This window comes from Rhipicephalus microplus, chromosome 4 (assembly GCF_043290135.1).
Source record: "Rhipicephalus microplus isolate Deutch F79 chromosome 4, USDA_Rmic, whole genome shotgun sequence".
Taxonomy (NCBI): domain Eukaryota; kingdom Metazoa; phylum Arthropoda; class Arachnida; order Ixodida; family Ixodidae; genus Rhipicephalus; species Rhipicephalus microplus.
The window spans coordinates 211,374,752-211,389,311 of NC_134703.1; the positions used below are offsets into that span (position 1 = coordinate 211,374,752).

General features: G+C 46.7%; 1 protein-coding gene across 3 annotated transcripts in view; it reads right to left on the minus strand.

The window, feature by feature from the left end:
• Nucleotides 1-14,560, minus strand: part of Rpn3 (regulatory particle non-ATPase 3) — a 202,681-nt gene that overhangs the window by 61,423 nt on the left and 126,698 nt on the right. For all 3 annotated transcript variants that reach the window (XM_075893970.1, XM_075893972.1, XM_075893971.1), the window contains exons 8-9: nt 758-872; nt 28-251 (exon numbers count right to left, since the gene is read on the minus strand). In XM_075893970.1, the coding sequence (XP_075750085.1) occupies nt 28-251; nt 758-872 (339 nt within the window). The remainder of the gene's footprint in view (nt 1-27; nt 252-757; nt 873-14,560) is intronic.

Below are 14,560 nucleotides of genomic sequence, written 5' to 3' on the forward strand. Positions count from 1 at the left end.
ACCCCGTGGGGAAAAATACTTGCTCACCTTGGCCACAATGAACTCAGCGTCCTCGGAAGAGTCCAGCTGCAGCTTCTGGGCAACGTCGGCCAGTGAAATGCGCAGATACGACAGGTTGATCATGCGCACCCCCGTCTTGATGACATTGTGGCGCAGCCGGATGATGAGCGTGAACGTGTGGTCGGCCTGGAACTTGGCCCCAAAGTGCTCCAGCACCTCGCTAAAGCGGCTCAGGTTGCCCGCACGTACAGCTGCACACATAGGGCAGGTTGCTACAGCGCAAGTATTAGGTACGATGCTCGTACAAAGTAACAAAAAATTTCAATAGCTGAATGATTCAGAAAGCCGAAATTCAAGAGAGGCCGAAATAAACTTTCCTCGTGCCCTTAAATTGTACATTTATTGTTCTGACCAATCAAGCTACAGAAGCTAGTTGTGGGTTCCACATGTGGGTAGTTGTGTTTCCTCAACACACCCATGTTGAGAGGCCCGCTCGCTGCCTCCCTCGTCCAAGGTTTCGTCCAACTAGCACAGTGAAACAAGCTTTTGGTATTGAAACAAGGTTTTTGACCGGGCTAGTTGGTGGAGATCCATAGCAGTTCGCAGGGCACACGGACGAAAAAGGGATCACATGAATACAAGTGCTGTGTCCCTTCTTCGTCCGTGTCTCTGAGTAGTTAGCTATTATAGATTTTGTATCAGAAGCATGTGCCCACTATGATAGGGTGCAAACAGTAAGTACACGACTTAAGGTCACCTTGGGTGAGCTGGAAGTAAGGGGCAAGTGTGCGGCGCAGGGGTGCTTGGCGAAAGATGGATCGGTCCGGTATGTCACCCAGCAGCAGGTCCACAGTAATGGCCAACTTATGCACCTGCATGAGTAAATCCGATGAAGATTTCAAAATGTGTTCTTTTCAGAACCCTGATAATATGTGCCAAATTATACAACCTGTAAGAAGGGAATGAAAAATGTTGCGATGGGAAAATGCATGAATGGAGATTGTGTGCTCGAGCTAACGGTTTGACAAGCGGGCTTGTCTTTTTCAAGGCTCATTTCTTCCTCTCCCCCAATCTCAAAAAAGCAGAGGACGCTGCTGTGTGAGAAAAGGTAACAGGAAGAAAAAGTCTAATGGCGGCATTTTTATGTTTGGCTATGGGCCACATTACTGCGCAGTAGAACTTAGATTATTAAAAGTTCCCCCTGTTTCGCGTCAACTAGCTCTTTATGAAGATTACGCTTGGTCCCAGCAAAATTCCTATTGAGATAATGTACCTTGGTCATCCAATGCAGTTTTATGCCAACAACTTTCCAATTCTGACCACAATAAATCATCTTTACTCGCATCAAACCAAATAATTTCAAGTGTAAACTATGAACTAACGCTTCCCTAGGTTGTTAAAAAAGTAGAGACTAGATGTATTGTGAGCGCGACAAGCGAATGACTCTTTATTCTCTTTGTAATCATCATCACCTGTACATCTTCTTCATCTAAAAATATCATCACAAGCGTGATTTTTTAGCTCGAGCCAGGCCGAATAAACCGGTTCCTCACAAGTGGTGGACTGTGCTTTTCGTTCCCTCAAGTCCTCCCGCCCGTTCTCGCTGGAGCTCCGCTCGGGTCGTCGCATACAACCCCCTGCCATGGCGGCCCAAGAAAACCCTGGCCCATCCAACGTCGCCGTCTTACTGCAGCCACCGCCACCCGCTCCGCCCAACAACACTCGCCTGCGTGATCCACCTGTGTTTCCGGTCTCCGAGGCGATGATGTCGAAGACTGGATCAAGAACTACGACCTCGTCAGCGATTTGAACAGGTGGGACAATCCAAAAAAGTTGCGCAGCGTCCCATTTTACTTGTCCGATGTTGCAAAAACTTGGTTCTGGAACCACCACCCGGATCTTCCCGACTGGGACACTTTCGAGCAGCAAATTCGTCAGGTATTTGGTGCCCCTGCAGTTCGCACTGAGGCAGCAAAGAAGAAACTCACTCAACGCACGCAGCTGCCGGGTGAATCTTACACCTCTTATGTTGAGGATGTCCTTGCACTGTGCAAGCGCGTTAACACCGTCGCCTTTAACGCCCTCGCCACGCAAAATCCTGCCACCACCCAGGACGTGATAACCATCTGTCAGCGACTTGACGAGCTGCAGTCTCTTCGCCTTTGCTACGATGCCACCGACGTTCGTTTGCCTGCACCCCTCGACTTGCGTGCGCTTATTCGCGACATCGTTCGTGAAGAGCTGCACGGGCACTGCTCTTCCTGTGCTGCGGAAGTTACTTTACCTCCTGAAAAAGATAACTTGCGAGACCTGATTAAACAAGAGATCGCCTCCGCATCGCGTGCGGCGTGTTCCAACAGTCCCTGCGTGCGCCAGACGCGCACGTACGCCGAAGTTGCCGCGCTCTCTGCCGCACCCACCGTTTCTGTGCCTACAACAGCAGACCATACGTCTGTGGCTTCGTTATCACCGCCAGTGCGTGCACCACTTTACTACGCACCTCAGCGCCCACCTCGACCAATCTGTTACTACTGCGGCTATCGAGGACATATCGCTCGGTTTTGTCGAAAGCGCCAACAAGACGAGCAACGCGGCTACGCTTCCGAAGAACATCGAAGCTTCCGTCCGACCATGAACTACTTACGGCCACCCTCCTGATCGTCCTATTACCGTTCACCGTCACCTACTTACCATACGGACATGCCTGGGAATTCCCGTACGTCTCGCCGCAGGTCGCCTTCGCCAGGTCGCCGTTCAGTGTCGCCTCTACGGCCCGTCTCCCATTCCACGAACGCCCACGCGGAAAACTCCCCAATGCAGTTTTAGGAGGGGAAACTGCATCCCTTGGACAGCTAACAATTCCTCCAGAGCGGCCATCTAATTTGATAGTAGTGTTTGTAGAAGGTGTACGTGTTGAGGCTTTTGTAGACACTCGCGCTGCCGTTTCGGTTATTCGTGCTGATTTTTGTTCCCGCCTTCGAAAAGTCACCACACCTTAAGGCGGCCCACCTCTCTGTGCGGCGACCAACGCTCTCATTCGTCCACTTGCACAGTGTACCGTTCGTGTCTGCATAGAAAGCATTCGTCATCACATTGTTTTCGCGGTATTTCGTGAGTGCACCCAGGCTCTCATTCTTGGGTGGGATTTCTTGTCTTCTGCGTCCGCTTTCATATCATGTCATCACCGCCTCCTGCATCTAAATGCCACTGACTCTTCTCCGCTTGAACAAGATGAACGCATCTGCCTTGTCACCAAGTCAGATTATGTACTTCGGCCATACATCGAAGAAATTGCAAGTGTTAATTGCACCGACATTGTGGATGGCGACGTACTAATTCTCCCTTACGGTCATACCCTACGTAGGGGCATTGTGATCACACCGGGGCTTATTCGCTTCTTCGATGGGTGTACGTACCTAACCGCCATAAATCAAACGCCCGAGTGTGTACTGCTCCCCTGTGGCTCAACAGTATCTTGCGCGGTCGACAGTGAGCATGTTGCGATTGTTACTCTTCCGAACAACAACCACAACGATGTTCCGAAGTCGCAATCATTGCCATTCAATGCCTCTGCCACACCTGTGTCGCCGACAATAAGCAATGACTTAACACCTGATCAAACTGAAGATTTGCTCGCCCTGGTAAATAGACACCGTTCTCTATTTGACGTGAACTCGCCCGCCCTCAGCATGACTACCACCGCTACTCACAGCATCCAGACCGACGGCTCTCGTATTGTACATCGGCGTCCATATCGCGTGTATCAAGCAGAACGCAAGATCATCGAGGAAAACGCCTCAGACATGCTACGACGCAACATCATATGTCCTTCCTTGAGTCCCTGGTCATCCCAAGTTGTTCTCGTTCAAAAAAAAAGATCGGACAGTGCGTTTCTGCATCGATTACCGTGCGCTAAACAAAATAACGCGCAAGGATGTTTATCCCCTCCCTCGGATCGACGATGCACTGGATTCATTACAGGGCACAGAGTATTTTTCCAGCCTCGACCTTAGGTCAGGCTACTGGCAGATACCAATGTCGGAGCCTGATAAAGAGAAGACCGCCTTTTCAAAGCCAGATGGGTTGTACGAGTTCAATGTGATGCCTTTTGGACTCTGTAATGCGCCCGCCACCTTCGAACGCATGATAGACGGCGTAGTGCGTGGTTTGAAATGGAAAACATGCCTGTGCTATCTCGATGACATAGTAGTGTTTTCATCCACGTTCTCGCAGCATCTATAACGTCTTGACAAAGTCCTCACATGCCTTGCAAAAGCCGGTCTACAGCTTAACACCAAGAAATGTACCTTTACTAGCAAGACAATCAAGGTTCTTGGCCACCTTGTCAGCAAAGAAGGAATTCGGCCCGACCCCGAGAAGCTTGCCGTTGTCCTCGATTTTCCTCGTCCACTACGTCAAAAGGTCCTGCGCAGCTTTCTTGGGTTATCTTCTTACTTCTGGCGCTTCATACGTGATTTCGCGGAACTTGCGTCTCCGCTCTATGAACTCCTCGCAAAGAACGTCCCCTTCATTTGGTCCGAAGACTGCAAAAGCGCTTTCACGGCATTGAAGCAAGCCCTCACGTCGGATCCGGTACTGTGCCACTTCGATTCCACCGCACCCACCATCCTTCACACTGACGCAAGTAGTCATGGTCTTGGTGCGGTACTCTTGCAGCGTGACAAAAACTCACGCGAACGCGTCGTTGCTTACGCAAGTCGTACTCTCACCGCTCCAGAAAAGAACTACACTATCACCGAGCAGGAGTGCCTTGCTGTTGTTTGGGCAGTGCGAAGATTCCGACCATATCTCCACGGCCGTCATTTTACCGTCGTGACCGACCACAACGCCCTATGCTGGCTTTCATCGCTGAAAAACTTATCGGGTCGCCTTGGTCGCTGGGCGCTTCGCTTGCAGGAGTATGATTTCGATGTTGCCTACAGATCTGGGAAGAAGCATCAAGATGTTGATGCTCTATCGCCCTGTCCTTTGCCCAGCCGAAGCAATTCACCATCGATACTCCAAAACAACAGCACCTCTCCAATCGCAGCGCTAACTTCATCATCTGCCACCCTATCCGTCCTTGTTTCACAACAACGTGTCAACCCATACTGCCGCACCATTATTGACCGCTTGACTGGCTCTACTACTCCTCCAAACGCCAGACTCTGTCGACAACTTAAACAATTTAAGCTTGTCGGTGATGCTCTATGTCGCTACATATACCACATCGATGGCAACAAGTGGGTACCCGTCATCCCACGTTCTCTGCAACGTGAAGTTCTGGAAGACTTTCATGATGATCCAAACGCTGCTCATCTAGGCTACTACAAGACTTACGACAAAATACGAAGTCGTTGTTTTTGGCCTGGCCTCTCTTCAGCGGTCGCTAAGTACGTTGCCTCCTGTGTTCATTGCCAACGGCGAAAACGACCGACAACTGCTCCGGCTGGCTTAATGCAACTTCTTCCTTGTCCCGCCTCATCTTTTGAAGTCGTTGGAATCGACTTGTATGGCCCTTTTCCTATATCATCCAATGGGAATCGCTGGATTGTCACGGCAGTCGACCACCTTGCCCGCTACGCAGAAACACCTTCTATACCATCTGGGACTGCCACTGAGATCGCCGATTTCTTTCTTCGCCACATATTTTTGCGTCATGGAGCTCCACGCATTCTCCTCAGTGATCGTGGCAAAGTCTTCCTATCTTCCATTGTCGAGCAAGTTTTGCGTGCCTCGAACACTGTTCACAAGACCACTTCTAGCTACCACCCGCAGACCAACGGATTGACTGAACAGTTTCATCGGACCCTATCGGACATGATCGCCATGTACATTCACCCCAACCACACGAACTGGGATGCGATTCTACCCTTGGTGACATTCGCCTATAATACGGCTGCTCAACGCACTATCGGCTTTTCTCCATTTTTTCTCGTCCATGGTCGCTCGCCGAGTGTCGCTCTGGATGTCTCTTTCCTTTCGGCCCCTGCACCCTCGACGGCTCCTTTCTCTGAAGAATTCCTATCTCGTCTCGCACACTGCCGTCACCAGGCCAGTGTTAACACCGGCCTCTCTCAAGACACTCGAAAATCTCGCTACGACTCGTCTCGCCGTGTTGTGAGTTTTTCCCCTGGTGACGAAGTTCTTCTATGGAGTCCACTAGGCGTCCCCGGCCTATGCGACAAATTCATCAGTCACTTCATTGGGCCATACACGGTGGTCGAACAGACATCTCCTGTCAATTACCGCGTTTCCCCTCTTAGCGCTAGTCCTGATCATCGTTGCCGAGGAACAGAGATAGTGCACGTATCTCGTTTAAAGCCTTATGCGCGACGCATTCCATAATACTGTCAAGCGACCAGGCGGCCGCTTTCACCGCGCGGGGGAATTAGTGTGAGCGCGACAAGTGAATGACTCTTTATTCTCTTTGTAATCATCATCACCTGTACATCTTCTTCATCTAAAAATATCATCACCAGCGTGATTTTTTAGCTCGAGCCTGGCCGAATAAACCGGTTCCTCACAGTATTCTTAGAATGGAAAGTTTATTCACCTGAGAGTTCTGCATACACCTCGACTGTGTGAGTCATTACCTAGAGAAGCATTATCAGAGTAGCTTCTTCAGATGGTTTTTCTGAAATTATAATATTTTCATGTTTTCAGTCTGTCGAAACTTTTCCTGGTCACCCTCCTTGGTTTGTGGCACTCGCAGGCACAAGCTCAGTGATAAAATCGACATTTTTATTTTTGGAGCACAATCTGGAGCTGAAAAAAAGATGCTTTGGAACAACCTCGAGTCTTTTTTGAGCAGAAAAAATGCTACCCTGGAGAAGTTAGTTATTGGTGTTTTCGGAGCAGGTAGCAAAATATTGCAAACGACTCTGAGTTAAATGCATAATTTAGGCCTCTGATAAATATTAATATTTATTATTGAACATATTCCACATAGAATCATCATTGAAGATTGCAAGAAACATAATTACAGATGGATGGTCATTGAACAACACGTAAGTGCTATTTTCATATTTTGTGAAAGTAGGCAGCAGTGAAATTTTCAAATATCAAATAATGATTTCAATAAAGATCCAACATGTCGTCTCGACGATATTTTTGTTTCGTCTGCTTTTTTATATGTTATATGGGCATATATGAGGTGCACAAAGCTGAAAATCTTATTTTCAAAAACTGATCCCAGTGTGCCGAGAAAATGTTTCAAGGTGGCGGCGCGCGTGTCTTACTACTGCCTATCGAAACATTTCCCGATTTCCCAGGTGAATTAAAAGCACACTGTAAAAGATGTGTTGAAATTTTTGTTCTTGTTTTAATACACGTCACACTGAAATAAATCCATGCTTTTCTTAAGCTCTCTGCAGAATCGAAAAGTTCTGCAAAAATGGCAAACTCGGTCAAAATAAAAAAAGTTTGGTATCTTTGATGCGCCTTGACAAATTTTTTATTTCAAGAAAAAATTTAAAAAAAAAGTGCCGATACAGAGCAATATCTTCTCAACAATCCTGCAAAAGATTCTTTTCCTAGACGCAGCATGATAGAAGAAAAATATAGTTAAAGAATCAAGTTTTTCAAAAAAGGCCATTTTCAAAAAAAAAAATAAAAAACCCCGGTCCCAATCTTAACCAAAATATTTCATCGAAGTCCGCTTATGTCACTCAATAATAGATGTCCCATTTGTTCATGAAATAACTCGTAAAAATACTCGAAGTAACTCGTAAAGAACTCCTAAAATTGATGCTTATTTTTAAATTGGCTCACTACACCATCGCAGACATGTTTTCACAGGTATACAATTGTTTCACAGACACATCACAGACACGCAATTGTTTGCGCAGTGGCTAGAGAAGCTTGACAAGACGTTCGAACGCTGTGACGGCAAAGTCCTGCTCCTTGCTGACAACTGATCGGCTCATAAAGTCAATGTCGAGATGAAGGCCATTGAACTGGCCTTCCTTCCAGCCAACACGACAGCAGTACTGCAGCCCATGGACCAGGGTATAATTAGAAACTTAAAATCATTGGAACAAACTATTTTGTGCAGTAAATCCTAAGTGGACTACACACGCTTGTGCATGCGCAAGTGACAGTGCTTACGATAGCAAAGTGCTGTCGTCGCTGTGGCTTCAGCATGGAAGCTCTGCAAGCTGACGAGCCACTGATGCTCAAACACAGCGTCACGGCCCCCTTGGCGGATGTTTTGGAAGACGTCTGCTTTGTGGACTACGTCGATGTGGACTCAAGTGCAGTGGTGTGTAACGAACTCACGCATGACGACATAATATGCCAGGTGAGAAGTGTAGAAGCTGTCGCTGCCAATGACGATGATGAGGATGAACACGAAGCCCCAGTGTGGAAGGTCCTCTGCTGCAGAAGTCATGGCCAGATTGAATGCTGCCCATCTCTTCTTAAGTTTAGAAGAAGGCAGAGAAGAGGCTTTCCGCCGAATTCGCTCGTTACAGCAAAAAGTGCTGGCTGTCGCTTTCAAGGTAAGAGGGCAGACTACAATCCCAGATAAAAAAAAATAAATTGCTATGCGCTACTGAGTCGCAGTGTACTGTTGTTCACTCTAGTTTTTACCGTAGGCCTCATCTGTCCTCCTAACCTCACTGAGCCCTATTACATCCCATTTAACAACCTCAAGTTCCTCTAATAGCAGAGCTAGACTTGCCTCACTAGATAAGGTTCTAGCGTTAAGTGTTGCCAAGTTCAGGTTCCAATGGCGGCCTGTCCAGACCCAGAGATTGTTAGCACTCTCTGCTGCGCTGCAGATATGACCGCCGCAGTGGTCAGTTGCTTCGCAGCCGCTAGAGACTGAGGGCCGAGAAATAATTGGCGTATCCATGTTGGAGGTAGTGGCCAAATACTGCACCAGGGTGGCCAATCCTTCTCTGGCGAGAGAGATCCTAGTGGCGGTGGTCACTGGTGAGATCGCATTCCAGGCCTCTCTTTGTGCTATTCCACCATCACACAAATAAGTTTTTTTAATCCGGTGGAGAATCGCACGGCACCGGGTTCGAACCACAGACCTCTTGCACATGAGTATGATATTCTAACCACTACACCATCACACAGAAATAGAGCTGGTAATCTAGAGGAATACTATAACATTATTGAAACTGTTGCAGATATCGTAATTATATTCAGTAAGAGATACAAGGTGAAAGTGGTGCAGGTCTACACGCCTACATCCAGCCATGAAGACATATTAGTTGAAAGCTTCCAGGAAGATGTGGAATCTGCAATGAGTAAGGTAAAAACACACTATACTATACTTATGGGCAACTTCAATGCCAAGGTAGAGAAGAACCAGGCTGGATACCAGGCAGTAGGGGATTATTGCATTAGTACTAGAATCGCCAGAAGGGAGTTATTAGTAAATTCGTATAACACAATCATTTACGGATCTTGAATACCTTCTGCCAAAATAGAGTGAACCGTAAAGTGGACATGGAAACATAAAAACGAAATGGACTTTATACTGAGTGCACCCCCAGGCATCATGCAGGATGTGGAAGTGCTTGGCAAGGTACGATGCAGTGACCATAGAATGGCAAGGTCTGTAATTCACCTAGACTTGAAGAAGGAACGACAAAAACTGATTCGCAAGAAGCCAATCAATGAGTTAGCACTGTGGGGGTAAGTACAAGAATTCAGAGTCTCGCTTCAGAACAGGTACTGGGCTCTTATCGAGGAAACCAGCTTTAGTGTTGATGCAATGAATGATAATCTGACGAGTATCATTGCGGAGTATACAGTAGAACTTGGAGGTACGGTAGTTAGACAGAACACTGACAAGCTGTCCTAGGAGACGAAGAACCTCATTAAGAAGCGCCAAAGCATGAAAGCCTCAAGCACAACAGACAAAATAGAACTGGCAGAGCTTTTGAAGTTCATTAATAAGCGCAAGGTATCCGATATAAGAAGATGTACCATGGAGAGAATTGAACACGCTCTAAAGAATGGAGGAAGTGTCAAAGTTGTGAAGAGGAAACTTGGGATAAGCAAAATAAGATGTATGCACTAAGGGACAAGAGAGGCAAAGTACCTACCAATATGAATAGGATAGTTAATTACTGAGACAAAAACAACTGCAGCAGCTGCCACCATTTCCTAGAGACAGCTACCTGTTTTCCCTTAATTAGTATCAAGATAAGAATTAGCAACTGATTTTGAACAAATTTCATCTTTGAAACAGCACGAGAAATAACCTAGATAAGAAAGGCACGGCCAGATTCTACAGCGCTTCTCCTGCGTGTCTTGAAGTAGCGGAAGAGTGTTGCAGAGATCTGTACAGTAGCCGGGTCAACCACAACCATTATGTAGGAACTAAGAGTAACCCAGATGACATCCCACCAGTAATGACAAAAGAAATCAGCAAAGCTTCGCAGGGAATGGAAAGCGGCAAAGCTGCTAGTGAGAATTAGGCAACATCAGGTCTATTGCATGATCTGCTGAATGTTATAAAAAATAGCCACCCTCTCTACAAGGTGTCTTTTAATGGTGAGTGCATCGTAAGCTTAGACGAAAGCTCACATCATCTTATTCCATAAGAAAGGAGACGACAAGGGCTTGAAGAAATACAGGCCGATCAGCTAGCTCTCTGTGGTATACAAACTATTTACAAACGTACTTGCTAAAAAATTAAGACAACATTAGAATTCAATGAACCAAAGGAACAAGCAGGAATTCGAAGAGGCTACTCAACAATCGATCACGTTCTTACTGTCAACCAGGTGATAGAGTGATGTTCAGAATACAGCCAGCCACTGCACATAGCCCCAAGAAGGCAGTTGATTCAGTAGAAATATCAGCAGTCATGCAACACTGCAGAATCAGGGCATAGAGGAAGCATATTTAAACATCCTGAAAGAAATCTATAGTGGATCAACTACCACCATGGTGCTCCATAAGGAAAGGAACAAAATACCAATAAAGAGGGGTACAAGACAAGCGGATCCAATCTCCGTAATGCTATTTACTGTGTGCTTACAGAAGGTTTTCAGAGGCCTAGTATTGATAGAGTTAGGAAAACGAATTAATGGAGAGTATCGTATTTACTCTAATCTAATGCGCATATTTTTTCCGGTAAAAAAGCTCTATGAATCGCATCTGCGTTAGAATAAAGTGCCCTCTTTCCCCACAAAAAAGCTGTTATTCTATTGCCATCGGCATTCAAAAATGGCCGCCACCTATGCACTTTCTACCATTGGGTTTCTCGTGTGTGGCACTTCGTGCATATGCTGACGAGTTTGTCGTCCTGTTCTGCATTCACACCGACGGCATGGAAGTGCCAACCCAAAGACTCTATGAATGCACCACGATGCTGCATTCAAGAGAATAGTCATCATGTGTGCAGAGACGAACAAAAATAAGGCTGCACCTGAAATGTGCATGCGAGACTGGCGCAAATAAAAACATTATCAACAGCAGGATCGGTTTCCAGAAATCAAAGAGCTGCTCGAGCAGTGAGTGGCACAGCGGCCCATGATGACACATCTGCTCCAGGTCTGGGCTATGCAGTAAGCCTTAGAAAAAGGGCTAACACGCAGAGTTCAAAGCAAGCAGGTGCTGACTGACAAACTTTATGAAGAGGAAAGGCTTTTTCCTTTAAAGTCATAGGAATATGCCAGAAGTCGCCAGATGAGTGTGAAGAAAAGCTTCACAGTTTTCAAAGGTCCGTCATTAACTTGTGCCACAGCAATGGCTACCAGCTTGAGAAAATGAGAATGCTGATCTGATGCCTATTTAACTCAACATGCCTGGCACCACAATCGTCGAGAATTGGGCGAAGCAAGTGCGCATGCTGAAACTAGGCCACGAGAAAACAGGAGTAATTGGAAACCTTGTGCACGTCCAATGGGCACAAGGTTTCCTCGTACCCAATATTCGAATAGACGGCACTCCTGACAGGAATAGTCTTCCCAAGTTGTGTGGTCATACGAGCCTACAAAAAAGGTTGGATGACAACGGACGACTTGGTTGCAGATTAGATGGATCCATCATGTCTGGAGAAAGCAGCCCGGCAGCCGTTTGGGCATGCGAGCGATGCTCGTGCTCGACGCGTTCAAGTTCTTCACGGCCAGCTGCTGTTATGGTCTCGGAGCGAGACGCTGTCCCAGGTCTGTTCGTGGCAGTCGTCGGTACGCTGTTCTCGGTGCGAGTACAGGCAAGCCCAGGCGTTGACCACCGTACTGGGATGCTCCTGGCGGTTGTCTTCTAGACTGGGCCCCGCCTCGGTACGGTCTCCGCAGGCACGAGGCACACTGCCTCCTGACGACAAGAGAGCTCCAAGTCAATTGCAACGTTCACGCTCCAAGAGTACAACGTCAGTGGACGGAATAGACAATAAAGTTCCCTTCCGCGTAAGACCGTGAATGCGTGTACATATGTGTGAGTTCATGTAGTGTGTAATCCCTTGTCCGTTTTCGTGTATATAAAAGTCTCTCGTTGTCCTCAAGCGTCCCCTGTCCTCATCTGGCTAACATGTGCCACACTTGCCCTCAGTCATCAAAACGTATAGTGGATACCTTGCATGTGCTGTGATGGCAAAAAGACAATGTGTGGTCTGGAATGCGCTTGTTCTTCATTGTCATGAGCATCATCATCATGACGTATAGTGCGTACCTTGCATGTGCTATGCTTTGATGGCAGAAAGAGAATTTGTGGTCTGGGACATGCTTGTTCTTCATTGTCATCAGCGTAATCATCATGATGTATGGTGGGCACCTTGCATAAGCTGTGATGGCAGAAAGAGAATGTGTGGTCTGGAATGCGCTTGTTCTTCATCATCATGAGCGTCATAATCATGACGTATAGTGGGTACCTTGCATATGCTGTGCTGTGATGGAAGAAAGAGAATGTGTGCTCTGGAACGTGTTTGTTCATCGTTAAGAGTGTCATCTTAATAACATATCCAGTAAACTCTCACTTGTATGAACGTTAATTTAACAAATATTTCAGAATAACGAACATTTAGAAAATCCCCGGCGATTTTCCTATGAATTCTTTGTAAAAATCTCTCAGTTAATCGAATTTAAGAATAGTGAATTTTTCAGTTGAATGAACAAGATCCGCGGGCCACGGTTCATTTTTAAAATCAATTCAAAGAATTTTTGTGCACTACAGCACTGGCATAGCCGATGCGACCCACCACTAAATCATCCATCCATCGGCGGCGGCGTGACATCGCTTGATGATGATGATATATGTTGTTTAATGGCGCAAGGGCCATTGATGGCCAAAGAGCGCCAGGAAATGATATGGGATGAGAGCAATGGTTATGATAAATGGCTGTAAAAGGGCCTAAAGTTCTGCGCTCTAAAGATGCATAAGACATATATTTATTAAAATCATGAAAGTGAAGTGAAGCATGCCTGGTGAGAATGGGTCTTTAATTGTCATGACATCATAAAATAGGAGCGTTATAATTAGCATCAATTTCTCGCCAGCGCCCTTGGTCCCAAGGGCCGGGAGACAGGTGCTCTTTTGGATGTAGCATCCGCAGCAGCAGCCTCCTTTCGGAGGCCGTGCTACCGATCACTTGAGTAAATAACATGGAAAGTATTTACTTCCTTTAAGAATGCATTCAATGCATTATACTTAAAAAGAGGTTCGCGACCAATAAACATAGCTGGGTGAAGGGGTATGTGTTCCTTGTACGCTAGTGTAAAATGTTTTTTCCTGTAAGCCTCTAGCTCAGAGCATTCAAGGAGTATGTGAAGTACGGTAAGTGGACGGCCACATCTGTGACAGCTGGGTGGGTCACCACCAGACAAAAGGTGTGTGCGCGTGCTGTGTGTGTGTCCTATTCTAAGCCGACAGAGACTGATCTCTGTGCAGCGTGTTTTCGACATGGGTGGCCAGTTACCGAGGTATGGTTTAATCAAGTGTAACTTGTTATGAGTTTGTTGATCCCATAACTTCTGCCAGTAAGCCCTGAGCTTTTTTCGTATGTTTGGTTTTAGGTCCATTATAGGGACCGCAACTGAAGAGTTGGCGGAGCTTCCGTTAATTGACGTGGCGAGCTGGTCGGCCAACACATTTCCTTCGATCTCGCGATGTCCTGGCACCCAGCACACGACGATATGTTGCTTGGAAGTATAGGCCGCGCAGAGTACCGAATAGAGGGATATAATTATAGGGTTTCTGTGTTTTTTCAGATTTTTCAACGCTTTTACGACACTCAGGGAGTCTGTGTATATAACTACCCTTGGCGTATTCAATTTTTTGATGTGTTTAACGGCTACGAATAACGCGTAAGCCTTGGCTGTAAAAATGCTTGTGCTGGTGGACAGAACGCCGGCATCCGAGAAGGATGGGCCGACCGCCGCATAGGACATGCCAGTATGGGACTTGGATGCATCAGTATAATGTTCTGGACAGTCATATTTATGTTGCAGCTCTAAGAAATACATCCGAATGTGTATGGGGGAGGCATGCTTTGTGACAGCTACGAAAGATGTGTCACAGTCTATAACCTGCCACTGCCATGGCGGGAGCCGCAGAGCGGGGGGGCTGAGGTGGTATTCAAGCAGTGGGACATCTG